Raw genomic sequence first — 27,269 nt, forward strand, 5'->3', positions numbered from 1 at the left:
CTTAGACAGTGATTTATTATTTAAAGAGTTGTTTACTGGACAAGACAATACAGTAGGCAGTTTTAAAGCTAAATTGTGCAATATCTTTGAATAATAGATCTTTATCTACTCTTTTCATTTTTCATGATATCTAAATTTGTTCTCATGTTAAGTCACACTAGTTAGAATTCTTCCTCAGTATTTACTGTATCTATACCAGGTTGAAAGGACATCCTCTATCAGTTTACTGTTTACCTACTGCCTTAAACTCTGTGCTATATCACCAAAGGACTCACTCGCTGTCATCAGAGAAAATTACATCTCACCAAAAGACTTAAATGGACACTAGTGGAAGAGTGTGACCTGTCTCAGAAATACAATCCACTGGTTCTTTATTCATGCATATCTTTTGACAGAATATTGACTAGCCTACTCAGCAGTAGAAAACTCAAGAGAATCAGCAGCAGAAAAGATGAAGAACTCAGACCCGGATACCTTGCATCAGCAAATCTACAAGATACTGGTATTGAAAGCTAGGTTCTTGCTAGGTAAACAATAAGATTCTAGTAATTGTCAACTGATTACCCTCTCTAATAAGAGCAAGTTTTTTCCAGGTAGTAATTTGTTTGACAGCAATTTCTAGATAATCAGAGTTCCACAGAAAAATTCCCAAAATTCCTGAATATACTTTTTCAGCCAGGGCATGTCATTTGAATTTTATCAAAAGAAAATGGTAACCACACTATCAAGGAGATCTCAATAAATGGAGTTGTCCTCTGAAGTATTTTTGTTGTCGATGCTACTGCAAATCATTCTGCAAGTTTGTGTGATCCGAAAGATTCTCTTGGGAAGGGATCTTCTAACTATGTTACAGGTGCAGTGAAGTCTGATGTGATAACGGCTAAAGAGAGTCTGTATGTGAGAAAGAATCCAACATACAGGCTACCAAGCAACATGGGATTCTCAGTGTCCTGTGTCTCATGCAGCTAAGTAAACCATGTTTTTGGAGAAAAAAAGTTTATTTCTGAAGAGAGACAAATCACTCCTCTGTCCTATCTTTTGAAGGAGATTTCAACAAACAAGAAAATTTATCCACAAAAGGAAGAAAACAGGAAAACAGTTATCTACACCATGCAATTCTCAGATCTATGCTCTGTTTAGAATGTGTCATTTTAATATAAAATATGGAATGATCATTCACCTAACAAAGGTTGTGCTCCAGATTTCAGTTTGTAACATCTTAACAAAAACTGAACAACAGTCAAGTATCTTCTTAAAGTAAAATGAACAGACATTAAACAAAGTACACATTAATACACACAAATCCACTTGTATACAGACCTTCACAGCAATCTTGCCACATCCTGAGGTCCAGTTTAGGAATATCTTCACAGCTACTATATCCATGTGGGAATTCAGCCACCTTAAAGACATCATGTTGTACTCTGGTTATGTTGTCACCATTGTCACACAAAACTCTGGCAAGAGATGTCTGCTTGATCTGAGTGAGCTGAGCAGGCGTGAACACACCCGGATTTTCATACCATAACCTGTAATCTCACAGAAAAAACAAGTTTGCTAGTGAAAAATCAAAACATTCCATTTTCCAGAGCTACTGCAATACTGTATTCAGAATGAAATTAATTATTCCATAAATCCTGTTCTCAACCTTACATTGTATGTGAGGAGTGATCCAGATGCCAAAACATAAGCACTTGGTGTCACTTCAGCCCTTCTTGGTGTCATGCTGACACTCTGAAAGGGCGGTCTTAAACAAATCCTTTGATTTCTCTTCTAGTCCCATTTCAATGTCTTGGATACCTTTGGACATCTAAAATGGCACTAGACTACCAAGTTTAGGGTTCTTTTAAGGTAGAGGCTTAAATTACCATAGACTTACTTCTCCAGGCAACCTTCCTATGTTGTTGTTCCTATGACAAAATTCTAATAGAATTGCTGAGATTAGAATAATGGTTAATCTATACCTAGTTTATTATCAAGACAAGTGAGATTGTTTAATTTACTAAGGAATTTTTTTTTCTGCAAAATTATTTCAATGATGATACTAATTCAGGGACTTACTAGTATATGCTCAGGTAAATCATTATAGAATCATAGAATCATTTTGGTTGGAAAAGACCTTTAAGATCATCAAGTTCAACCATTATCCTAGCACTGCCAAGACCACCACTAAACCATGTCCCTAAGCACCACATCTACACATCTTTTTAACACCTGCAGGGATGGTGACTCCACCACCTCCCTGGCCACCTGTTCCAATGTCTAACCACTCTTTCAGTAACGAAATTTTTCCTAATATGCAATCTAAATCTCCCCTGGCGCAGTCTGAGGCCATTACCTCTTGTCCTGTCATTAGTTACTTGGGAGAAAAGACCAACACCGGCCTCACTACAACTTCCTTTTAGGTAGTTGTAGAGAGCAATAAGGTCTCCCCTCAGCCTCCTCTTAGCCTCCTAGGCTAAACAACCCCAAGTCCCTCAGTTGCTCCTCATAAGACCTGTTTTCCAAACCCCTCACCAGCTTCGTTGCCCTTCTCTGGACCCGCTCCAGCACCTCAATGTCTTTCTTATACTGTGGCACCCAAAAGTAGACACAGTACTCAAACTGGACACAGTACTCATTATATTCAAGGAGGAAATACTGTGGTTTCAAATAATATATTTTCCATACATAAAGGGTGAAAAGCCTATTATCAATAGAAAATATAAATAGTACATTAGTATGAAAAGCAAGTCAGCCCTTGAAAAAGAAAAGGTTACTGTCCAGGATCTGAAAACATTTTACACTATTCTCACATAGAAGAATTACTCACTGTGGTATCATTTACATCTTACAAAACTGTAAAGCTATAATTCTATTTTGATAATTTTTTCTACCTATTTCAACTAAAAGTAAGTAGGATGTTTTTTAAACTTTATGAAAAATCAGTAACATTTTTATACCATACTTAGAAGAATGGTCAACAAATTTCATTTTACCTACTTATTGTACCATTTTCATAAGGCACTGGACAGTGGCCAATGAATTTCCAAGTACTGGGATCAGAAAAACAGTTTGTGAAAATTCCTTCTTGACATGAAGTTATGCTCCCTTCAAACATCACTCCTTTTCCCTGCACAGGCACATTTGTTTTGCATGGTGCTGTCAGCTTTGATCCTCTGCCCATTGTAAAGGCTTTTCAAAGAAGTGAGAATCGCTTTCACTATGACTAACAATATTTTAGTATTTGCTGACATGTTCCTTCAAAATATTTGTATTCTTTGGACAGCAGAATCCCATTTCCTAAATATTCAATGTTTTCCTATAGTTTTTAAATATTGTTTCAGGAAAAAAAAAAAAAAAGAAAAAAAAGGTTTTGCTGGAAAAATGCAGACACACACAAAAAAGCAGTATCGTCACCCTATTGTGACAAAATAGATACTTGTCACCAGCAATCTTGAGCTCATACTACATGTATTTCTCCTTTTGCTCCCTCTGCCTCCAGGCATGAGAGTTTTATGGTTCATAGCTCAATTTTTAAACAGATTTTATGTAAGAAACTTGTTTATAAAAGAAGCACACAAAAAGGCTTGTGTTATTGACTATAGAAATAAAAAAGCCTTTATACTATCTTAAGTAGCAATTCTATAACTTACATTAATATATACTTACATATTTTTACAAATAACATTAGATAAAATTAATCAAATCCCATTTCCTAATACTTCCTCTGTTTTTCCCTTTCACTAGGATGGCCACTGATCAGCATAAGCCTTTCTACTCTCATGCCATGAAAAAAACAGGATTCTAGGTCACAAATTATGTTAAAATGGGGGAAATGTTGATTTTCAGGTTCCAAATGAGTATGCTGAAAGCATGCAAAGGAGATCTGGCTTCTGTAACAATAGCAACTTCTATTTTCTTATCTTAGGTACTGTAAAAACTGAAAATGAGAAATTGTTCATAATATGCAGGTAAAGTAATTTAAGAACAATTATCACATTGTGTTCTTTGGGATAACCTGTCTGCTTTTAATACTCTTTTGGTGCACAGACTGCTTGTATTGAAAGCTGTATAGGGGTTACATACACAGAGTGATACTTTTCCAACATATGCTTAAGTAATGGAGATGGTGAAAGTGTCTCAACCACCACAATTCCTTTGCCAATAAAATAATTAAATAACAATGAAAGGGGATGAGTAACATCCGTTCTTCAGAAAGGTAAGTGATTGAATAACTGGTAAAAGGAATCTTGGCATGCGTTGGCTGTGGTGCTTTTTGGAGGTCAGCATGACATATTCACCATAAAAAGTAACAGATTTAAAACATAATTTAATCATAGCTTCTAACAATATTTTAAACCTCTATTCCTCATCTTTTCAATTATATATAAAAATCATAAATGAAAATAAAATGCAGTTTGATTTGGAAACAAGACATTGCAACTATTATTAAGCAACACCAATTAAAATTTTATTTTGGTTTCTATGATATTTTAATTTACCTGTCTCCATCCCGAATACGCCTAAACTGTGTGCTTAACAGACACATCAAAGTTGGCCCCAGTCGGCTCCCTGGAACTAAGTCTTCTACCATTAGAGCAGGAAATAGGTCTATGTTCAGTGGGGAACCATATAACCTATAAATAGAAAAACGCAAATATTTAGTATCAAATATTTTACATTTACAAAATAACCAGTATGTGGCAAATCTAAGGGCAAGAGATATGAACAATTCACAGTAAAAATGACAGTGATAGTGCTACATCGTTTGTTAACAATCTGTGGGTGTATATGCAAGAAATCCTGCAATGTAGGTTGTGTAAGTTGTATATGTGAATAACAACAGACCATATGGAGGTCTGCAAGTCTACCCCACAATTTCCTTTCTCCTAGTAGCTTTCTTCTGATTTCTTGGAACCGTTTCTTTTTTAATAGCTTCTCTTACCTGCCCCTCTGTACACTTTCTTTTACTGTAGCTGAGACTAATTCTCTGTCTTTGAGTTTGTGTAGATAAGCTAGGGGTGGCAGGTAGCCAAAGACTTATTTTCAAACACTGAAGCCCTAAAGAAGAACAGATTACTGGTGGTGAAGGATGTCCATGTGAAAATACAGTGAACGATATTTCTATTTGTTTTAGTGTATGGAATGGATGGAACTGAACATGTAAATACTTGCATGACACTGGCATTAAATATGACCTTACATTGAAATAACATTTGTATTTAACAACATTTATAAAACCACACATTTCAAATTAATAATTTCATTAACAGATACAGTATATATTAATTTATTATTTAGAGAGATGTAGAAGTGGAGAAACTATCTGCATGTGGCAACTTTTCAACTGGTACAGATAGAAGTTTCTTAAAAAATCCCTTTACCCCTTTCTTACAAATATTTTCTTCTAGGTAAGACAGTTACTAATTTTGCATGCACATTTAGATAATTGATTGTTTTCTTCACCTCAGGCTCACCTGCTAAGTTTCTCCCTGATTTCAGGATTCTTAATTTCATTTTTCAGATCTTCAAAAGTCTGAGCTGAAGAAAGATTACAGTAAACTCTAAAATCATGGTAGGGAGGAATTCCATGATCTCTGCCTCTCTGAATATTCATAGCTGCCAGATCTAAAGCCACAGTACGTGCCATGGAGAAGAGTCTTTCTGTTAATTCTGTATTGAGTAATTGTGATGGGACACGCATCTTACCAGCAACACCAAACAATCCCCTTAGAAGTGGATCAATGCCTCCTTCATTTACAATCCGAAATGGAGAGAAGAATGCCTTATGAAGAGGTAGATGGCCTTGTGGAATAGGTTCAAAGTTTTCATCCAGTCGATACAGAAAAGGATTAATGAGTGTGTGACCAAACCTAAAAGCGGCAGTTGCAAACTCATTAGTTATGCCAGAATTAACACTGGGATCATAACCCTTATATTCGCCAAGCATCTTCATGCCTACCTCTCCAAAGATCTTAGGTAGCCAGTGGCTAAATGTTATGTGTTGCATTTCTGCACCAACAATTTTGCGTGTTTCGTGATATATTGTGTCACCATCCCAGTGTGGATTGAGTTTCAGTAGCTCTGTGGCAATTCTGTTGTGTTCTCTAAACCACAACGTGTGGATGCTGGTAAGACCCAGCTGTTCGTTAGAACGCTGATCACCAGCTAAAAAGCAGGGAATTGGGCTCTCATTTTCATCTCTCATACATTCTGTTGGTGGGCCAGTAGCGAACGGAAGAAGGGGTTTGCCAGATCTCTGTACAATGCCCTGTCTTAGAAGACCCCTTTGACTCGCCAAGTCTCTGATTTCTAATGCTTCATGGTCTGAACTGCCATACACATTGGACGCATCGATGTATGAAGTCAGCTGGTTGATCTGTTCTCTTGGGTACACAGAATTCATCAGGAGAGATGTCATGCCACTTCCACAAACTGGACTGGAGCGTACAAAAAACATGCAGCGTGCACCATTTCGAACTCTGGGATCGTTTGGTGGTATCATGATTGAAAAGCATGGAGGATCGTTTGTACAAACTGAACTGCAATGCTGACCATCTGAAAACCTGGCCTCACTTAGGGCAGCCACGGTGAGGTCAAGGTCGTGGTCAAGAAACTGACCCCACTGCATGAGCATGTGAGTGTACTGGTCATCAGGAGTTATCGTTTCTGTTCCAATCAGAGTAGTTGAAACCAAGCGAGGCATTGGGAGTGGGTAGCCATTAGAGAGCCTTTTGGGTTCAATTCCCCGAGGCAAATTAAATCCGTTTTCATAGACTGACTTTAACAGACGTTCAAAGGCTGTCAGAGAAGCGCCCCACATGGGATGCTGAAGGTTGTTGCATGTTCCATCATGTGTCCTGTACTTCTGGTGGAAGCACATATCTGAGCAGTTGTTCACTCGTCGATGGGCTGTACAGCCTGAGAGATTAGCTATCAGATTCAAGTACTGTGGGGATACAAGGTCATTATAGTGATAACCTGAAACCAGAAGAGAGACAGAGACAAAATCAAAGACTTCACAGACTCACGGTCCCCAAAGATCACAAATTTATTTGAAATGTTATTTTATTATATTGCATTTTCCACCAGATTAAATATTCCTATTGTTCGAAATGAACAATAATAAGCATATATGTGTATTAGAGCATTAGATCATTTGAGCAACAACCACAACTAGGTCAGAAGGGAACTTTGTAAAATGCCAACTCAAGTACTTTTACAAAATGTTCACAATAGGAGCTCATTACTTATTTGGTCACTTAATTAAGCAGAGGTATTTTCAGAAATAAAAGCCTCATATCGAGACAAATGGAAAATTTTCTCCATGTTAGTAAAAGCATTTTAAAAACTCTCAGTAACATCTACATGAATTTCAAGACTTTCTCTTTTGAGAACTGATAATTCACTGAACATTACGATTTTGTTTTGCTTTATTACAGTGAAAGTTACAGAATTTTAAGAAAAAAAATTCAACAAAACCCACAAAAGAAAATAACCACAGGCAATATAGCCAAAGAGAGAAGTGATCTCTAGGACAAGTGGTGTGGAGTAGCACATTCATGTTACTCAGGAGTAGTTTCTAAAGAAAATTCGTGTTTGCGTACCACTTGGCACAGGTTTCCTCTGCAATCCACACCATTCACCTCTGGGACTACAACATGCTTACCGCTTTCCTGCATTTTTTCTCAGTTCATAGAAATATTTTTATATATACAAAATATATATCATAATTCATTAGAATTATGTTTTTATAACTTCAAACTAAGGCTACGTGTTACATGATGTCTGCTGTGGTATGACAGCACGCGGAATGATTGAAGACAATAAAGGCCTCCTTGTATAGAGTGCCTTGTCCATGCTACCTATTAGGAGTCATTCTGAAAGGGATTTTTTCCTTAGAAATACTTGGGGGAAATATTTCAGGGGAAAAGAAGTCATTAACTTGGGCTATATAGCTACATTAGCAACTTGTGTAGACCAACAGAAATGTGTCTGTAGAGTGAAATCTTTGACGCCGAGAAAGACATCCGTACTGTATCCATTATGCAACAAGAGCAGGTTTCCTTGAGAAAAGCTTTACTTTGTTCTCCTAGACTCCTGGACCACATTTTTCACTTAATTTGAAAAGAATCTACACTGTGCAAGACCATACCACAACTCATACCAAAGCACAGTAAGTGGGGACAGCTGGCAGATTCACTTCAAATGAGCCCTGCTGATCCAAAGCATAGCACACCTTGAGTGATTAATGGCTATACAGTGCGGATGAGCAAGGTTCCAGGATCCAGGAGAGATCCCAGGAGGCAGAATATTTGTCAGGGTAGATGTTCTTTTAGCCATCTAGGAACCATCATACAACACTACGGTTCTTGATCTAGAAAGCTTGCAGTCAGGAGTAAAACTGAACAAGCAGAATAAAGGCAGAAAGAAAAAAGGAAATGAGTGAGTGTTTAGTGACACTGTATTCCCACAGGCTCACAGGGTTCCCACCATGATGGTGATCACTCAAGAATATGGGCCAAATGCAGTTTTGCAAGAGGCCTGTGCAGGCTAATTGTGCACAGTCGGGAAACGTTCCTTTTAGTCCTGAGCTCAGTCCCAGCGTGCCTGCAAAGACACTGACCTTCATCTACATTCAACACATACATGTGTGCTAGACATATTGGCTCTCTGCCAATTTCTACAATGCAGGGCAATTTCAAACAAACCAACTAAAGTCCCTCTTTATCTTTGCCTTCAAAGGGACTCAATTGCTTGTAGCTGCTCAGCTGGGACAGGACCTGTGCTCAGTCAGGGGATCTATGTTTTCTCAGCTTCAGGGTGTGTGTACTCTGAGTGGCTTACAAGTCAAAGCAAAGATATTAGAGACCTAGTGCTTGCATTATGCAAAACTAACCTGTTCTTGTAGTCACACATAAATTATTTTATGGAATACTCCAGGCCAGGAAAAAGAAAAAATAAACCACAGAGCAAAACCGGTAAGTGCCACTGGGTAATGCAGCAAAATACACTCTTTGAGGATATTATTGATAACATATTATAATATACTGGCTAATAGGACAGTTTAATTCTAAAAGTACACCCAGAAAACATATTTTCTTATAATAACACTCCTTTTCAAATGACCTTCATTCATCACCGAGTTCTTTCCTTATGATCATTCATGCAGTCTTTACATAAACATTTGTCTGCTGCTGTTATCCTGGTTGCCACTCACATTTCTGAAATCAAGTTCTGAGTGAAACTCAACTATAAATGTTTTGGGTTGAATGACCTTCATTATCAATTTAAAATAAAAGGTTCAGCTCCTTTGTTTAGAACTTTAAGTGGGAGGCAATGTCTCATCTATGGATTAGATTTGATAGCATTCTGAGCAGAGCAGAGGCTGCTATAAATGCCAGTTTTAGCCCCTCAATTACCCCTTGCATTGTAGGCACTGACTCTGGCTCTGCTTCCTTAAAGGCTGGGCACTGAGCATTTCCAGGGCTTAAAAGCTGGCTAGCTCAATTCACACAATATTAGCTATCTTTTTTTAAACTGCAAGGAAGATGTTTCATGGAATCATAGAAATATTGATTAGGAGGGACTCTTACCCAGACTAAGCTCCTGCTTGAAACAAGGCTGTCTCCAGCACTGGATCAGCTCAGCTGTAGCCCTGTCTAGCAGGCTTGAAAACCTCCAAAGATTTGAGACTCCTCAGCCTGTCTGGATAAATTGTTCCAGTGCTGCACTGGCCTCCTGGTGAGAAAGTGTTTCCTAACATCCAATCTGAACCTCCCAAGCAGCAGTTTGTGGCCATTCCCCTTGTTATATAGCCTGGCACTGCAGAGGAGAATTTGGCTCCATAGTCTTTCCTTGGGATAGTCCAAGATTTTACATTAAATAAAAGTCTCTGAATGGGAAGCTGTCAAGTTTCCCAACTGTTCCCAATGCAAAAGTGCTAAATAACACCTTCCATTGGGCTCTGCGTTTTGAAATAAAACCAAATAAGGACAAATATAAGTATTAAAATCTGAGCATTAGGATTTTTAAATGAAAACAGATTTCTTAATATTCAAGTTTATCTAAAAGCCAGGTTTCTATAGATTCTGTGGGGCTGAGAAGCAAGCTCTGGTTGTGAACAGATTTTCCAGTATCACAGAAAGTTGCCTGATTTTGTGTTCATTAATTTGTATTTGTATGCTTTAATTCAATTTTTGGTAAACTTTAGGTGACTGAATTTCACTATTAAAAATCCTAGCAAAAAGTAATCAAGCAATTCCCACACATCAGATTTAATATTTTCCTAGTATTATATTCAATATGCTTGCATATGTATCTAATCAGAGAAGTAAATTAAATCTGGTTGCTCTTATAAAACACAGGCCTTCAAAGAATTTTTAGTAAGATTTTGTGGTAAACTATTCATCACAAATTATTTGCTCAGCTCTAATAATGAGTAACAAGCTTCTTTTACTAGCGAATGTTACAGTACTCCACAAAGCTTTCAGTCTTTGGTCTTATAAATACTTGCCTAGTTCACAGTCAGAGTTAAAGTTTTCGGAAGTTACAATAAATACTCAATTATAAACATCAAAAAGAATATAATAAGTAAAAATATTTCCTCTAGATTTTCAGTGTAGCTTTTGGCTATGTCTCAAGTCTCAAAAGCTCTCCTAAAACTCTATCATTACTTCCAAATGCTTCAGTCCTATGTCTCAAGCCTACCCACACACATATCTGCACACATTGGTTGTATATGCTCCAGCTGGACTTCATGAATTTGAACTTGGACTTGAATAACTAAAAGGTAGAAATATTAAACCTCACATTTTTCTGCTATTTATAAAAAGCAGTAAAAACTGTATTTCTCATTATATCAGATCAGTGTTAAAGGAAACAATTAGCTTAGTTTGACAGCACTTAGAGAATGCGTGGCAAATAATTCTTTGAATACTATTGTGGTACATGCAGAACCCTTGGTTTGTAAAGTATACAAATCCTTCTTGTTATATCATCTCTTCTCCTTGCCAAGGCATGCCGACACTAAACGGTTTTACTTAAAGAAACATGAACAAAAAACTGATTATTTTTAATACATAACAGAAAAGTCTGTTCTGCTATGAAACAATGGTCGTAATGAATTAACACAGGGAGTTAACAGGATGCATTATGCACTTCCGTTATGCCAAATTTGACCAGTAGAAGAATCTGAGCATGAATTTTTCCTTACTAGACTGTCAACATGAGGAAAAATAAAAACACTCTACTCAGAGCTCAAACAAACTGAGTTACACCATAACGTAGCAATGTGCAAACCAAGGACTGAATTGGGCAAACACTTGTATTTGGTAAAGTTTTGCAAAGTCAGATACTCCACTGATTTCAATGTAATAGCTCTGCAATTGGGATGCAGACTCAAAAAATAAATATCTCAAAGTACAACGACTTAAGAAGAGGTAAACACACTTCAACACAAAAAAATAAGGAAAGAGTACTGACTTGTTCCATTCAGGTCAACCATTAGACCATCTTGCACATGATCTTGAATAAGCTGTAATGTCCTTTCAAATATTTCCCCAGCTCTTGCTTGCTCAACAGTGTATGGATCCCTTGGGTATCGAAATAAGGCTAGCAAATCATTTGGAGAACGAGGACGACTGATAGATAGTTTGAAAAAAATATTAAGTATATACAGGAGTTACAAAATAACAACACTACATAAACCATGTAAACATTCAGCAACATGAATAGTACGTACCTTGGTTACTCATCTCAAAACGGTATGCAAACAAAAAAAATATATTTAAGAAAATAATAAAACATTAAACATTTAGTAGCAATTAAACTTTTAGTAGCCTTTTAATACACGTTATCTCAGCAGAAAAACTGCTGCAGTGAATAGAGATCTCAACAGGAGTGTTAAAACAATAGGAATCTTTAACATGTTAAACTGTTGATATTCCCAGCACTAAACAGAAGTTAGCAATATAATTTCAATAATAAAATGGCTTCTTGCTTAATAAACTTCCATTATTGCCAGCATATACAAAATAAATTTTGACTTCTCAATATATTAAAAAAAAGGGGATACCTGTCAAACAGATGTGTACGTGTTGAATTTATTGCTCTGTCGACAGTTGCAATTGCTTCCACAATTGATGTTTGTACAAAAGGATCTCCATTTCGGCTGACATTAGGGACTACAGAAAGAGGAATTCACATGTTATTGCAAAAATGGCCGCACACAAAAAGATACTTCTATAAAACAGAGTCTAGACACGACATCATTTCAGTTGTACAAAGTAAACCCCTGTTATTTAAGCATTAGTTTGTCCAAATATAAAATTCTTAACTATTTTGAAATTCTATCAAAGCTTATTACAGTAAGGTAAAATTCATTTAAAACAGAAGTTAATATAAATTTAAAAGTCATGCCTGCTTATAATTCTAAAACAAAATAAAATGAAGATAAATGCATACCATGTTTAACTGTCCATTAATTAGTCCTACAACTTTAAGTAAAAACGGCCAAAGAAAAACCGAATTACTATTAAGGGTTTTTTCTGGTGTGGTGTATTATCAGCTTTCAGGTGTTGATATCAAGAGCCTGACCTATATCCATGAAAAACAACACAAGTATTCCCTTGGATTTCAATTAGTACTGGATAAGTACTGCATTCAAAGTAAGAATTTAAAAGGTTTACAGGAATGTGTAACAGCAAATGGAAAATACTGACAGGTTTGGTTTGCCTCTTAGAACACATGCATTACATAAATTCAAAGAGATTCCACAAAAAATAGATAAAAGACAAAAAAATTTTAAAAAACCACAGAATTTTACATATTCCCAAATAGCTACAGTAAATTAACATCGCTCCTCTCTTGAGCTTAGTCTAGTAAGCAACACACATTAATTTTAAAGGGCTATAAATATTTTATTTTGATCACTACTTTGTTTTCTACTTTGAAATTATCTAGCATTTTAATACCACGTTAAAAATCACGTGCTTAAAATCTATTTAATGACTGTACATAATACTGGAAACTCACTAAAGCATGGGTCCATTCATCTGCCTTTTTATACAGTACTCAGTTGCAGCTGGATGTTTGTACAACGTATCTAAGGCTAATAACCTTCCTTTCATTCTAAACCAAGAACCACCAGATCCAGGGGCAACAGCTAACAATTTCCAGAGTGTGTTTAGATTGGAAAAGTCACACAGGAAGAAGGGTAGAGTAGGGAAAAAGTCCAAAACAAATACACTGGAATAAAGTCAGCAGATGTACAAAATCAGCTGACAGAAAAAACGTTGTTTGCAAGCTTTTCATGACTTCTTTTTTTTTTTTTTCCTTTTCTAGGCAATATTTCATTATTCCTTCACATCTGCCAGCTTAGGCTATATGAGCTCCAGAGTCTAGACCTGGGTAATCAAACTTAACCATCTATACTGTCAAATAAAACAGTTCCCGGCACTCTATAGCTGTAGCCGAAGCCCCTTTCTCTGCCCTGAGGCCAGCTGCCTTGGGCTGCTGACAACATACTCCCAGCATCCAAAATGAGCTGATCCTTTCCACAGTGCCTGATGGCAATAGTCCCTGATCTGTCCTAAGTACCAACTGTCCTCCTTGCTTGACAGCTTCACTTTCATAGCAACCATACAGAAACATTACCAGACAAGTTACTTATTTCAAGGACAAATATAATTTACAAGTTTGCTACCCTCACTTTAGTTGTTTCAGAGCGTGCTTGTGTGCCATGACCCATCTTAACACTGCAACACTACAGGCTGTAAAAATCCAGTTGCTGATTATCTACTCTAGTGCTGTCTACGATCAATGTTACCTCGGTGTGCACTCCACTTTAGATATAGGTTTTGCAGAGCTATCTTTCTGATTAGTGGTACATGTGGGCTGAATCATAAACCTTGGTCAGATGCTAACTATACTGTACTTTATTTTTGTTTAGACTAGCTGTTGCCAATAGTTCTTCTTTTAGACTGATACATATTAAAAGTTAAAGCTCCCTGCAAGCCTTTCACACAAGAACTTTTTTTTTCCTTGGGGCAGGGGGCGCTGTGGGGCAGAAGAGAGAAAAATGGCAATTTTTTTAAGCAACGAAAACGTAATCCACACACATCCTGCCTTACACTTAATCCGGAGACCTTTACAAAACAACAGAAAAGGACAGAAGAAAATGGCAAAAGAAAAATTTCTTTAAGATATTATCAAACATGGTCAGCAAAATGTGCCCCCCAGAGCTTCTATACTTGCCTTTCTTTATTCCGTCTCAATGTTAAGAAAAGGTTTTTATGCATTAGGAACATTCATAAAACACCAACCTTATTTAAAAGAAAGGTTGAAAGCAAGTTTTTAGGCATTTCTGGCTATGCCATTATTAATACTATCCAGATAGCAAGTATCCAGTCCTTATGATCCACCCACCTGTCCTCCTTGCTTCTCTGACAGCTTCATTTTTATAGCAACCATAGAACACAGTATCTAATATAACACCAGTTTTAAGGAGAAACATCATTTACAGTTTCAGACTGAATGCAGGTTAAGATTAGTTTCACTAATTTTACATTTATTGGTGCTACAGTTTACAAGAAAAATAACGACATCAGAATTAAGTGCTGCAGATCAGCTAGCACCAAGTTTTGTAGTCGGCTCATTTCAGCACATGAGAATGAGCAGCTGACACCTGCACTAAGTGAATGAAATTGATTTCTATTAGGGTTATAGTTCAATTAATGGTTTCATTTTTCAGAGAACTTACTGATTAGAAATCTGGCTAATCTTAAAACAAACAAACAAAAAAACAAACAAAAAAACCTCCCCCAAAACACCAAAAAAAGCCAACAACTTTTTTTTTACCATGCATCTCTAGAGCAACCAAGATTAACTGATTTTTATGGAATTTCTTTTGCAGACATTATGTATGTAGATGAAACCTTATAATTGAATGACACTCAGTCCTGCAATTTTTCTCTCAGAAATTACCTTTACAGATTGGAGAAACGTTATTTTTGACAGCAGAGGGGACAGATTGATAGCAACTTAAACCAGGTATCACCACAGTTTTATTGATACCACGTGATTGATATCGTAGTAATCAATGCATTAGAAAAATCACTGATATATATTTATACATTTAGTAAAAAAAAAACAGAACATCAGACATAACACTGGGATACAATATCCAATATGTTAAAGAAATCACTGCTCAATACTCATTTCTTAATGATACAAAAATATTGTGTCATATTTTCTACTGAAATACAAAAAGTCACACAGTTTCCGTAATATTTTCCACCAAAATGAGTCTGAAAAATCAACAGTTTTACTCAGTAAGTCAGAAGAGTGTTAGGGTCAATCTGTAACAAAGTTATTTCCTTAACCTGTTTGGCTACTTTATTACCAATTATTATGTATTGATAATGGATGACTATTATTTACCATTATTACTTTTAAATAATTAGAATAGGCTCAAATATTCTCCTTTTCTTTGTTTTCACCTTTAGTTTAAGATCATTATGACTTTCCTGAATTCTTTCACAACAGTTGCAGCCTAATTTTCAACAAAGTGCTGTAAGTGCCCCTTTAAAGATGCAACAAGACTTTTTGTGAAGTGATCCCCAAAGATTAGACTGTGTATTCAACTAGCAAATTCTAATAGATCCAAATAATATCTCAAGAGGAAAGCAGTATGACCAACTGGAGCCCAAAGCATTGTTTGTTTTGAAGCTTAACTCCTAGAGACATTTTGGCTGACATACTCCTGTCTTACATCTGTGTGGATACTTGCCTCAGCTAAATGAAGAAAGAAAAAAAAAAAAGATGGGAGAAAAAGAAAAATATGAGTAAAAAGAAAGAAAGTAACATTTGATTAACTTTTTTTGCATCTTACAAATTATGCAAAGAGAATAAAACTAATAATCTAACTTATACCTTGGATTCATACACCTTACCGTTAACACTAAGCACCATACTAACAGAGGAGTATCCTATGGTATTTCGGGCAACACACTCATATCGACCCTCATCAGCTGTTCCAACATCACGAATGGTAAGAAATCCCTCTGGACTAACATGAAATTTTCCACTCTCAGTTACCTGTACTCCATCCTGCAGCAAAGCACAATGTTTAATTATTCTAAACACTCTTTGTTCTCAAACCTGAATTTTTGTGTTATTTTTGTCTTTAATTTTTACATTTTATTTTATATTTCTATTTTGTATGCCAAGATAATAGTCAAATAAATCTAGATCAACTTACATAAAAACTCACATACACTTATGTTGACATGACGACTTGCATGCACTTCCAAATTGTACAGTGTATTTATTTACTTTTAAAAGAAGTACTCATTATAGATTAAAGTATTTTAATAGTTATGGGTCCTTACCACATAAAATATAAGACTCCAAAGTAAGATAGCACCTCTTGAGAACATGTATATTTGATTTTAACCAAAATTAACCAACTAAAGATCCAAGAGCTTTTTAAATATCAATTCTGCACATGCTATGCATTTAGAAGCTATTCAAGATACATAAAGAACATTTTCTAATGCTTACTAATTGAAGAGAAGAAGATAATCAGAAAAATCGAAGGTCAATATTAGCAACACATTACTTCATTGGTAATTCTACTAACAACTCTAATAGTTTGATATAATAATTCTTACAGAATCACAGAATGGTAGCGGTTGGAAGGGACCTCTGGAGATCATCTAGTCCAACCCCCCTGCCAGAGCAGGTTCACCTACAGCAGTTTGCACAGGACTGCATCCAGACGGGGTTTGAGTATCTCCAGAGAAGGAGACTCCACAATCTCCCTGGGCAGCCTGTTCCAGTGTTCCGCCATCTTCAGAGTAAAGAAGTTTTTCCTCATGTTCAGATTGATCTTTCTGTGCTCCAGTTTGTGTCTGTTGCCCCTTGTCCTGTCGCTGGGCACCACTGAAAAGTCTGGCCACATCCTCTTGACACCTGCCCTTTACATACTTATAAGTGTTGATAAGGTCCCCTCTTGGTCTTCTCCAGGCTAAACAGACCCAGGTGTCTCAGCCTTTCCTCATAGGAGAGATGCTCCAGTCCCCTCATCATCTTTGTGTCCCTCTGGTGGACTCACTCCAGCAGCTCCCTGTCTCTCTTGAACTGGGGAGCCAAAAACTGGACACAGTACTCCAGGTGTGGCCTCACCAGGGCAGAGTAGAGGGGGAAGATAACCTCCCTCGACCTGCTGGACACCCTTTTCTTAATGCACCCCAGGACACCATTGGCCTTCTTGGCCACAAGGGCACATTGCTGGCTCATGGTCAACTTGTCTACCACAACTCCCAGGTCCTTCTCCACAGAGCTGCTCTCCAGCAGGTCAACCCCCAGCCCAGGCACGGGGTTATTCCTCCCCAGGTGCAGGACCCTACCCTTGCCCTTATTGAACCTCATTAGGTTCCTCTCTGCCCAGCTCTCCAGCCTGTTCTGATCTCACTGAAAGGCAGCACAGCCTTCTGGTGTGTCAGTCACTCCTCCCAGTTTTGTGTCATCAGCAAACTTGCTGAGGGTACACTCTGTCCCTTCATCCAGGTCGTTGATGAACAAGAGTGGACCGAGTACTGACCCCCGGGGAACATTGCTAGTTACAGGCCTCCAACTAGACTCAGCACCACTGTTCACAACCCTCTGAGCTCTGTCATTCAGCCAGTTCTCAATCCACCTCACGGATCACCCATCTATCTCACACTTCCTAAGCTTACCTGTGAGGTTGTCACAGGAGACAGCGTCAAAAGCCTTGTTGAAGCCAGGGTAGACAACATCCACTGCTCTCCCTCATCCACCCAACCAGTCATGCCATCACAGATTGGTCAAGCATGATTTCCCTTTGGCAAATCCATTGGACTACTGATAACCTTGTCTTCCTCTACATGCTTAGAGATAACAGGCAGAATTAGCTGCTCCATCAGCTTTCCAGTGACAGAGGTGAGGCAGACTGGCTTGACATTGGCTTTCCTCCAGTCCTCAGGCACCTCTCCTGTCCTCCATGACCTTTCAAAGATGATGGAGAGTGGCCTAGCAACAGCATCTGCGAGCTCCCTCAGCACTCGTGGGTGCATCCCATCCAGGCCCATGGATTTCTGGGTGTCCGGTTTGCCTAAATGTTCTCTAGTCTAATTGTCTTTGGCCAAGGGAAAGTCTTCCTTTCTTCAGACTTTGTCTCTTACCTCCAGGGTCTGGGATTCCTGAAGGCCACCCTTAGAAGTAAAGACTGAAGCAAATGAGGCATTCAGTAACTCCAGCTTTTCTGTATCTTCCATCACCAGGGCACCCACCTCATTCAGCAGTGGGTCCACATTTTCCCTAGTCTTCCTTTTGCTACTGGTGTTCCTTACTGAAATGTGTCCTGGTTGAAATGTCAAACTAATAATGTCAAAGGTCTCAGCAATACAGTATTTTTATTGCTTTATATCTGTAATATCATTGAAAGTGTGAATATTAATAGTATATTTGCACAGAACTGTCACTAAAATACACAGGTCTTTTAAGGCCTACATTATGAATTTTAGCTGGTCTGTATAATGATTTGCATAACCATATATATATATTTATATATATAATTCAGGTTTGGTATCTATGTACATGCCCTGTATTAAAGAAGATTTTCTGACTGAACTTCAGGTAACATTTTCAGACACCAGAGCAAGCAATAATTTGACCTTTAAATGTGCTCTGTAATAGCTAGTTATGAAGAAATGGAAAGGCCACTCCCTTTCTGCAACAACCAAACAAATATCTAATACCTTATTCCATGTAATTACTGGCTCTGGCTCTCCTTGAGCACTGCAAGGGATCTGCACGTTTGAGCCAACCTCTACTGTCATGTCACTGGGAACGCTGGCAAATACAGGAGTCACTAAAAAAATAAATGATACATTGAGAAGGTATGAAATACAATTTGTGCAAAAGTGATCTAAAAAGAAGTTAGCACTGTTAATTTTTTTCAATTACCCAACATTTCTTAGACTATAACCCTATTCTGTCTGCAAGTTTTAGCTGCTTCTATGTTTCTCTTAGAGATGAAATTCCTTATTCCTGATGTCTGCTTCAGGCTGGTTTTTAAGTGCTCTTAACTTCTAACAAAACAGTCTAGTAGTTGACAAAAACACTTAAGTTCTGTAAATTAAAAGCTCTGAAACTGTATCTGTGTATAGCTAAATCTGAACAAAGTCACCAGAATGAATATCCCATGAACTGCTGTCAATTTTTTTAAGTTTCAATTTTTTTTAAATTGTAACGACAGAGATTTCTTAGATGACAAAAGCAAAACTTTCCACAACTCATTCAGCTGTGATTCCCCCAGACTGACTTGCTGAGGTCCTAAGCCTTCAAAGAGCTCCTACCCCCCTGACAACAATGAGCCCCAGGCCTTAAAACATAAAAAAAATCACCTTCAATTTTAAGGCCACAGGGTACATAGTTACCTAAATCCAGTGTGAAAAAAAATTTATGCACTTTTAAATCCTAATTCCCTTCATATCCAGATTAACCTCCAGCACTCAGGTATCATTATAAGAAGCATATACAAGATTATGAAGATATTAAGAATTGTATCTCTGCTGTACCGTATCAATATTTTGGGGGGACTGAGAGGGGGCTGTGCTTTTACAGGGAAGTATTCAGCCACACAGCATACATTTATGCTACCAACAACATCTGGCCTTGGTGTTAAATTGTTTGCATGCAAATGGCTGTCAAGGACCAGAAGCCTTTTCAAATAAGGCATCCAGAAGCAGGTGTCCAGCACTGGGAGGTAAAAGAGTCTGGCTTTATGGATGTGAGCCATGTCATGCCAGCAAACAGACCTGGACCATTAATCCGTATTCATTAATACAGATTTAGCCACAGCGACCACTGACTAGACATTCCTCAGGTGAACTGTCCTTTTGTTAGAAGCCCAGAAGAAGTAGTTTTCTCTTCTTCCGTAATTGAAAAAAGCATCGAAATGAATGTATGGAGAGCTCCAATTTCAGGCTACATATGCAGCCTTCAATCTTGTATTTACTATCTTGTGGTGACTGATTTTGCAACCAGAGTTACACAAAAATCATTTTATTGAACTTTACTCAAGTTCAGTGATGTTTAACACAGTTGGAAGGCTGTAAAACTTTTTAAAATTGAGTTTTGTTTCATGGAATTTTAGTCAACAATTTCATATAGGAGAAAAAAAAAAAATCTAGATTTTGACAAATCAGTCTCCCAGTAGTACTCTTAACTAAGAAAAAGCAATGGAATTTTTTTCTGACAAACATCTAAGCTCAGGAAGACGTTTGAGCCCCTTTCGCTAAAATACTGTTTAAAATGAGGTCACTAACAAGAAATGCTTTGAATTAAATGTTTAACCCCCTTGAATTCAGTTAAACACCGAAGTACTTAACTAAATAATAAATATCAATATAATTCTAATTAATCTTAGAAGTAGCTTACTTCTAATTTACTTAAAGAAAAACATAGGAAAAATGGAGTGGGTGTTTTTTTTCTATGTCAGCTTATTTTAAGTACAATGAATGACTTTTCATTATGAAGGTCATTTTGCTGTTGTAAAATAAAATGTTGTTTCTGGGCATCAAAACATTATGTTAATAAAACTATTTAGTTAATAGCATAGAATCTTATAAGAAACCATGTAAGTCTTTTCACAAAACAAAGTATCTTCCCAAGCATAGGGATCCTGAAAACAAACCTCCATTCTTTACAAAAAAGAGTAAATCAGATACACCTCTTTCACAGAAGACAGACTGTTCTAAAGGAATGATACTTTATAAAAATACTGATAAGTATCCATAGGTGTTATTTCTTAAAAACCACCTGGAATCTTAAAATAGAAGTACTTTGAAACAATGATCAGAAATATGAAATGCTAGCAATACCCTGGAACAGCAAGTTTTTTAAACAACAAAAGGTACAGCCTCATTCTAACAAGCTTTTATGAAAAAAGGCCTTGTTTAGTTGTAAGCTTATGTAGTCCTCAAGTGTATTTGAACAAAGTCTATCAGGGCACACTGTCCCACATGATCAATTTATAAAAACTAATAAAACTTCTTACAATTCAAACCCAGCAACTTAGAATCATTGTAAAACGCAGAAAAAGTCCTGAAGAAAAACCCAAGCACTGTTCAAGCTCTGTTTCAAAAGCTTTTTAAATTCTACAGAAAGATAAACTACTTCATATCAGCATTTTGCACCATCAAAAATAATACATTCTCAATTTTAGATCTTTGGAAAAAAAAATAATCAAACATAGTACTGTGTATTTTAGTGTAAGCTTTTTTTTTTTTTCAGCAGCTGTACATAGAGAACATACCTCTAGGCTGTACTGTCAGGTATACGACAATTCGTTGAGATCCGATAATGTTGACAGCTTGGCACTCATACTGTCCCTGGTCATGCAGAGCAACCCTGGAAATCCTTAGTGTTCCAGAGGATAAAACTAAGTGTCTTCTGTCAACAGACAACTGGCCTCCTGAAACACAGAGCAACAGCATTTGCTATTTATAGTAGTGCAGAACAAAGTCCCTTTGTGACAGAAAAAGAGAAATCCAGAAGATTTTAAATTTGTTAAAACACTGGGAAAAATTAAAGGCTCTTAAAAAAATAAAAGTTTGAAATCTTTACTTCTCAGAAAATAAACATGCAAAGCAAACAAAACATACATAAGCACACAATCATAAATCTGATCTCCTCTCTGTTTGTGGTAGAAATAAATACTTTCATTTAAGGAGCGTGATAAAGCATCTGAATGAGAAGGCATCATAAGAACACCAACAGGTATCACTGTTTATTTCATATTATTGACAAGCACCATGCACAGAAGGAAGCTGTCATGAAGCATGATGAAAATGATGCTCTTAGTCATACAATTTAGTTTTAGGTAGTCCTGTGAGAAGCAGGGAGTTGGACTCAATGATCCTTATGGGTCCAACTTGAGATATTCTATGATTCTATGTGTGTAGGATACAATTCATCTCATCTGCCTAGGCCATTAGAAAATTCATAGATAAATACATACAGCCCTGAAAAAAGGGAATATAATAAAAATGAAATAAAAGGCATATCAGTGCCTGTACCCTATTCTTCCTTTCATTTGATTGAAGCAATCTTGGTAGAGGGAGAAACAGGGACATTATCAGCATCAAAATGATCAAGAGTTTCCTAAAAATCCGCTTAATCTAGCATAATTTAGAATTTCCTAAGAGTTGTTTTGTCTGCTAGAGCTATTCCATCTGCTTCAACTGGAATATTTACTTACTGACAAAACATGCACTACAGCATTTCTTCCCACCGGATTTGGCTTAATGCCTTTACAGCCACAACCTGATAAAACAGTCAGCAAAGTGCACCTGTGTTCCTGTCAATATGCATGAAACGACAGAAAAAAACTGATGTCAGTTACAGGTTGGACTGTTCTGGTTTCTAAAGAGAGCACATCCCACTTAATTTCAGATCTCCAGTTAATGACAGTCATGTCCATTTCTTCTGCAGTAAACTGGCAGTGATAGGTATTGCCACATGTGATTTGTTTCATATTTCTTAAACATTTATTATTGGGAATCTATTATGAAGACACATATTTTAGAGACTCTTTTACTGGATAATGAAAAATGTTTGGGCAGCTAGGTTCTGTGGGACACCTTGCCTTCTCTAGCTAAAGCAGAAAGAGATGAGCCCTCTTTCCTTCAGAGACTGAAGCATATAAACAAATACATGCAATTCCTTTCAATGCATGAGTGATTCCAAATTCACAGATAAACTATCCTAGTAGTTTAAAAGCAAAACCAAAACACACTTACCTCCTTTAGTCCAGGCAATAACAGGCTGGGGATAGCCTTGTGCTTCACAAGGGAAATCAACAGTTTGTCCCTCAATCACTGTTTTGTCTTGAGGAGTGACAGTAAACTGAGGTAGAGCTACAGAAAAGAAAATAAACTGGTTAAAAAAACCTGAAAAATGCACAACTGTCTGAAATGACATACTGTTTCCTGTGTTTCTTGAATAGCTCACATTGGTGGGAAAAGACATGTTAATAGGACTTTTTTATATTGTGACCACTACAGGACAGAGAGTTAGGGCAACCACTAGTGCATCAGGAACATCTCCCTCACAACCTGGCCCTGGTGTCAGTGAAGGCCTCTGGGATCTACTGCCGTAGATCCAAAATAAGAGGTATGGTAAGACCTGTAGAATCAAACAGTGTTCCCTGGATTAAAAATAGCTTCTCTTTCTCTCAAAAATTCCTCAGCTAAATTGCGAAGAAAATGCAATGTAGTCAAAACCATCCTGAGCTGCTTGTTTTCTTCTTTATACAAAAGGAAAGCAGTGAGTGGAGTGTGGGCCAATTTCTGCAGTATCAGTAGGAGAAGTAATTTCTTCAGCTCTTAAAACAAAATCATTCATTGGTGAATAATAAATGAATAAACCACATGGACAAGCTGTTTTGCATAGCTTTAAAAAATTGAACTCACTAACAAAGCATTTACAATCTAAACCATTTGCCCACTAGAGATCTTAACATGAGAACAGAAACAAACTTAAATTTATACGTTACTCAAAATGTTTTGCAAATAGAAGTTCCAGCATGAAAACATTTGCAAAAGTATCCTCCATATATATAGGAGGCTTTTGATACATTGTTCTTAAAAAATTTTAGGTTCATATTATTGACATACAATACCAAAATTATCGCAATCACAGTAAGTTAGAGTACTTTGACTTTTATTTTGCAGAAAAGCTATGCTAACACCTCAGCTGGCAGAGTGATAGTTTCCATGAAAATCAGCAGAAAATGTTCCCACATTCACTGAAGTGTCTACAAAAGAAAGGCAGCACAGACCTCTACTCATAACTCCATTTCTAGTACCCCAGGCACAACTCCAGCACTCTCTAGGATTGCTGCCTGTTACAGAAATCCCCCAACAAATTTGACACTATATGTTTATTCCTACAGGCAAACAAACTGTAATAAGAAATAAACATTTCAAAGCACCAATTATTAACTTCTAAGAATAATCAATGAAACAACTTTCAGAGAATTAGTATATAATAGCTTACTCTGAGTGAAATGTAAAGCAATTTTCCTATGGACTACACTAGAATAGTGTAATTAAAAGAAAAAACTCTTATGGCTTTAGTTCAGCTCTGATAATTCAGAAAAAAAGACAAACCCACACAATTCAAAGTAATATACTCTTCCTAATATGTTTTACAGCATGTTACTCCTAGTTTAAAATTACCCACCTTGGACGATGATGTACGCTGTCGCATGGATATTATCTATGCTGTTAGTTGCAAAACAGGTATACTCGCCACTGTCTTCCTGCTTCACGTTTTGTATGTAAAGTCCTCCTGACGGAGTTATCGTGACACGAGGGTCACTTGGTAAAGGCGTTCTGTCACCTTTGGTCCAGGTAATTCGTGGCTGAGGGTGCCCGGTTGCACTGCACTCCAAGGTAACACTCTCTCCAACTAGCACTTCAGTATTTTGTGGGTGAATCACAAAACTTGGCCGGGCTGTGAGAAAAGAGTGATGCCTAAATATGACTTTTAGCTCAGATAGCACTAATTTAGCTGAATATTGCAATAGTTTGGAGAATCTAGGTGTTTTTTAATAGCTTTGTTCCAACATATTTCTAATCTTGGTGCAAACTCTGCCTTGCTTTAAGCCTGATCTTTTTGCAGACATTTATAAATACCAATAGATAAAATATAAAAGCTCATACAATCTTAACTCTCATTAAAACAATTTTCAAATATTTCCTTCTCATTTGCTGATCTTGATAAAGGTCTCTTCAGAGGCGTAGACAGAGAGACCCAGAAAACAAACTGGCTAAAAATTGCTATAAATGCACAAAAAGACAAAACTGATTAAGCTACATTTTATAACTTTTCCCAACTACATGTGTACTTTGCAGTGACATTTTAAGCTCACCTGATCCTGAGTGTTAAAACAAAATTTTCTCACAGCAAAGTTTGGAATTTAAAAACATTACAGTCCTGGACAGAAATTTAGTGCTTGCAAACATGAAGCTCTGGCTAGACAGACCTAAAAACCTCCTGAGCAAGGACGGATGCCCAGGGTGTGCCAAAGCTTTCATGAGTGGCCTGTTCAGAAGCTTGTGGTTTTCAGGTATTCAGAGAAAATATTATTGCACCGAGCAACATCACGATGCAATGGCCTCTTTTCCTAACCCTTCCACGAACAGCCTACAAGACAATCATCAGAATTGCATGCTACCATAAACATACTAATTAACTGGCCGATTTGCATGTTTGTTCCACGGATATTATAACTTCATGATCTAGTTCTTAAGATGCCCAAGCACAAGAAATCTACACATCAAGAACATGCAAGAGCCAAAGCACTTTATTTTTATCAATCTTATTACGAAAACAATTCTCTATCCGAATGCAAAATTCAAACAATGTTCTTTACCTGGTGACTCAAAGTATCTAAGAGTAACTTCCTGAGTTTTCACTTCTCCAGCCACATTTTTTGCCATGCACTGGTAAATGCCTTGGTCTGTTTCTTGAGTATTCTGAATCATTAACGTGCCATCATCTAGCAAGTTTAGACGGGAATCTTCTTTCATACTGAGCTCATTACTGCGAAGAAAAGAATCTGCTGGACTTAAACCTTTAAATCACAAGCACAGAAAACTACCAAATAATAAACCCCAAAATATATTACCCAAAATAAATTGCAGGGGCGGGGGGCAGGGGGGGGATGGGGGAGGAGGGGGCGGGGGCAGTTTTACAGTATTAAGGGAATTAATAAAACTTCTAGTTTTCTCCTAAAGAGAAGAAGAGGAAAAACAAAAAATGAACCAATTTTGCTTATGCAGATATTACATCTTCAAAATGAAAAACCAAAATACTTTCATGAGTAAAAGCTTATAGGGGAAACAAGTGAACAAAATACACATACCTGGTCTCATTTTCATTGAAGTCTGTTCTAACTGGCAAATCAATTTAAAATGTTTCCACTGGAAGTATATCATGTAAGTTCAACACTCAAGATACTTTCTACTAGGAGAGGGGTTAGTTGCTATAAAGCCATCTTTGTGCCAAACTCTGTCTGGATTGCTCAAGGAGCACTAATGGACCTCATCATAATTTGTACTGGCTTGAAACATAAGATCAGGTCTTCAGGCTATGTCACGGATGCATTTCTGTAACACTAATTAAGAACGGTCAGGAGTTTTTATCAAATGAACTGTTTCTCGCTCCATCCCTCACTACATGATGAAGAAAGCACAGAGGAGGGATGAGATCTAACCCCCTATGTACAAAACCCAGCCTGCTGATCTATTCAACATACTGCTCAACAGGTCAACGGCTTTTGACTGAAATCTTGCCATCTTCAACTACCTTGCAAAGAGCTTTGCTCTCATTCATGCAGCCAGGAAACAAGCCAGAGTCAATAATCCCACACCCCAGGCTCAAATTTCTTCTTAAAACTCTTTCATATGTGTATTCTGAATACATGTTTTTTTTGTTTATTATAAAAAGTACACGAGCCAAAGAAAATTTTAATGAAACAATTATACCATCCAAGTTCAAGGCTCTGTTCTTGACATACTCCATAAACACTGTACCCTTGCTGCACATGGGGTTCTCACTGACATCAGCAGAAAGCTACAGAACTAGGACTCTACATTGTTTCATTTTATCAGCAACTAACAAATTAAAATGGTTCATTTGCTAATCTAAAATGTGAGGAAATGTATTTTCCAGATCAGCTTCTCGATTTGCATAAGGGCATTATTAAGCCAAAGTCTGATTAAGCTAGTTGTAATTAACAATTCATTTGTGCATCACAAATTCGCAGCAGTTTAAGGCGGAGGGCAATGTGCTGCCATGTGGCTGGTTCAGCCATTCTGTGCCCAGTGCTGCTGGAAGGAGCCAGGCTCTGGGCAGAGCTTGAGCAGCCACTCTGCAGCAGGCTGTCTCTTGGGCTGCTGAAAGACACACATCCTTTATAGGCCCTTCCTTCAATCCCCTAAGCAGTGAGGAGAAGCAATGGAGAAGGTTGCCCAGAAAGTTTGTGCTACCTCCATCCTTGGAGGCTTTTAAGACCCAAATGGATAAAGCAAGGTGGTATGATCCTGCTTTGAGCATAAAGCTCCACTGGAGACCTCCAGAGATCACCTCCAACCTGAATTGCTGTACAATCCTATGATATAAGCACCACTCTGGAGAGTCTGAAAATTAATCTCTTTTACCTCTCCCATAATGGAGCTACACCTCAGAGG

General features: G+C 37.3%; 1 protein-coding gene across 1 annotated transcript in view; it reads right to left on the minus strand.

Moving 5' to 3' along the window:
- Positions 1 to 27,269, minus strand: part of PXDN (peroxidasin) — a 90,004-nt gene that overhangs the window by 12,908 nt on the left and 49,827 nt on the right. Inside the window, exons 9-19 of the mRNA XM_086461541.1 lie at positions 25,451 to 25,620; positions 24,256 to 24,528; positions 22,812 to 22,928; positions 21,326 to 21,484; positions 18,765 to 18,877; positions 15,936 to 16,092; positions 12,059 to 12,167; positions 11,467 to 11,624; positions 5,460 to 6,963; positions 4,485 to 4,619; positions 1,321 to 1,529 (exon numbers count right to left, since the gene is read on the minus strand). Coding sequence (XP_086317667.1) covers positions 1,321 to 1,529; positions 4,485 to 4,619; positions 5,460 to 6,963; positions 11,467 to 11,624; positions 12,059 to 12,167; positions 15,936 to 16,092; positions 18,765 to 18,877; positions 21,326 to 21,484; positions 22,812 to 22,928; positions 24,256 to 24,528; positions 25,451 to 25,620 — 3,104 coding nt within the window. The remainder of the gene's footprint in view (positions 1 to 1,320; positions 1,530 to 4,484; positions 4,620 to 5,459; positions 6,964 to 11,466; positions 11,625 to 12,058; positions 12,168 to 15,935; positions 16,093 to 18,764; positions 18,878 to 21,325; positions 21,485 to 22,811; positions 22,929 to 24,255; positions 24,529 to 25,450; positions 25,621 to 27,269) is intronic.

Source organism: Leptosomus discolor, chromosome 2 (genome assembly GCF_034619465.1).
Source record: "Leptosomus discolor isolate bLepDis1 chromosome 2, bLepDis1.hap2, whole genome shotgun sequence".
Lineage (NCBI taxonomy): Eukaryota > Metazoa > Chordata > Aves > Leptosomiformes > Leptosomidae > Leptosomus > Leptosomus discolor.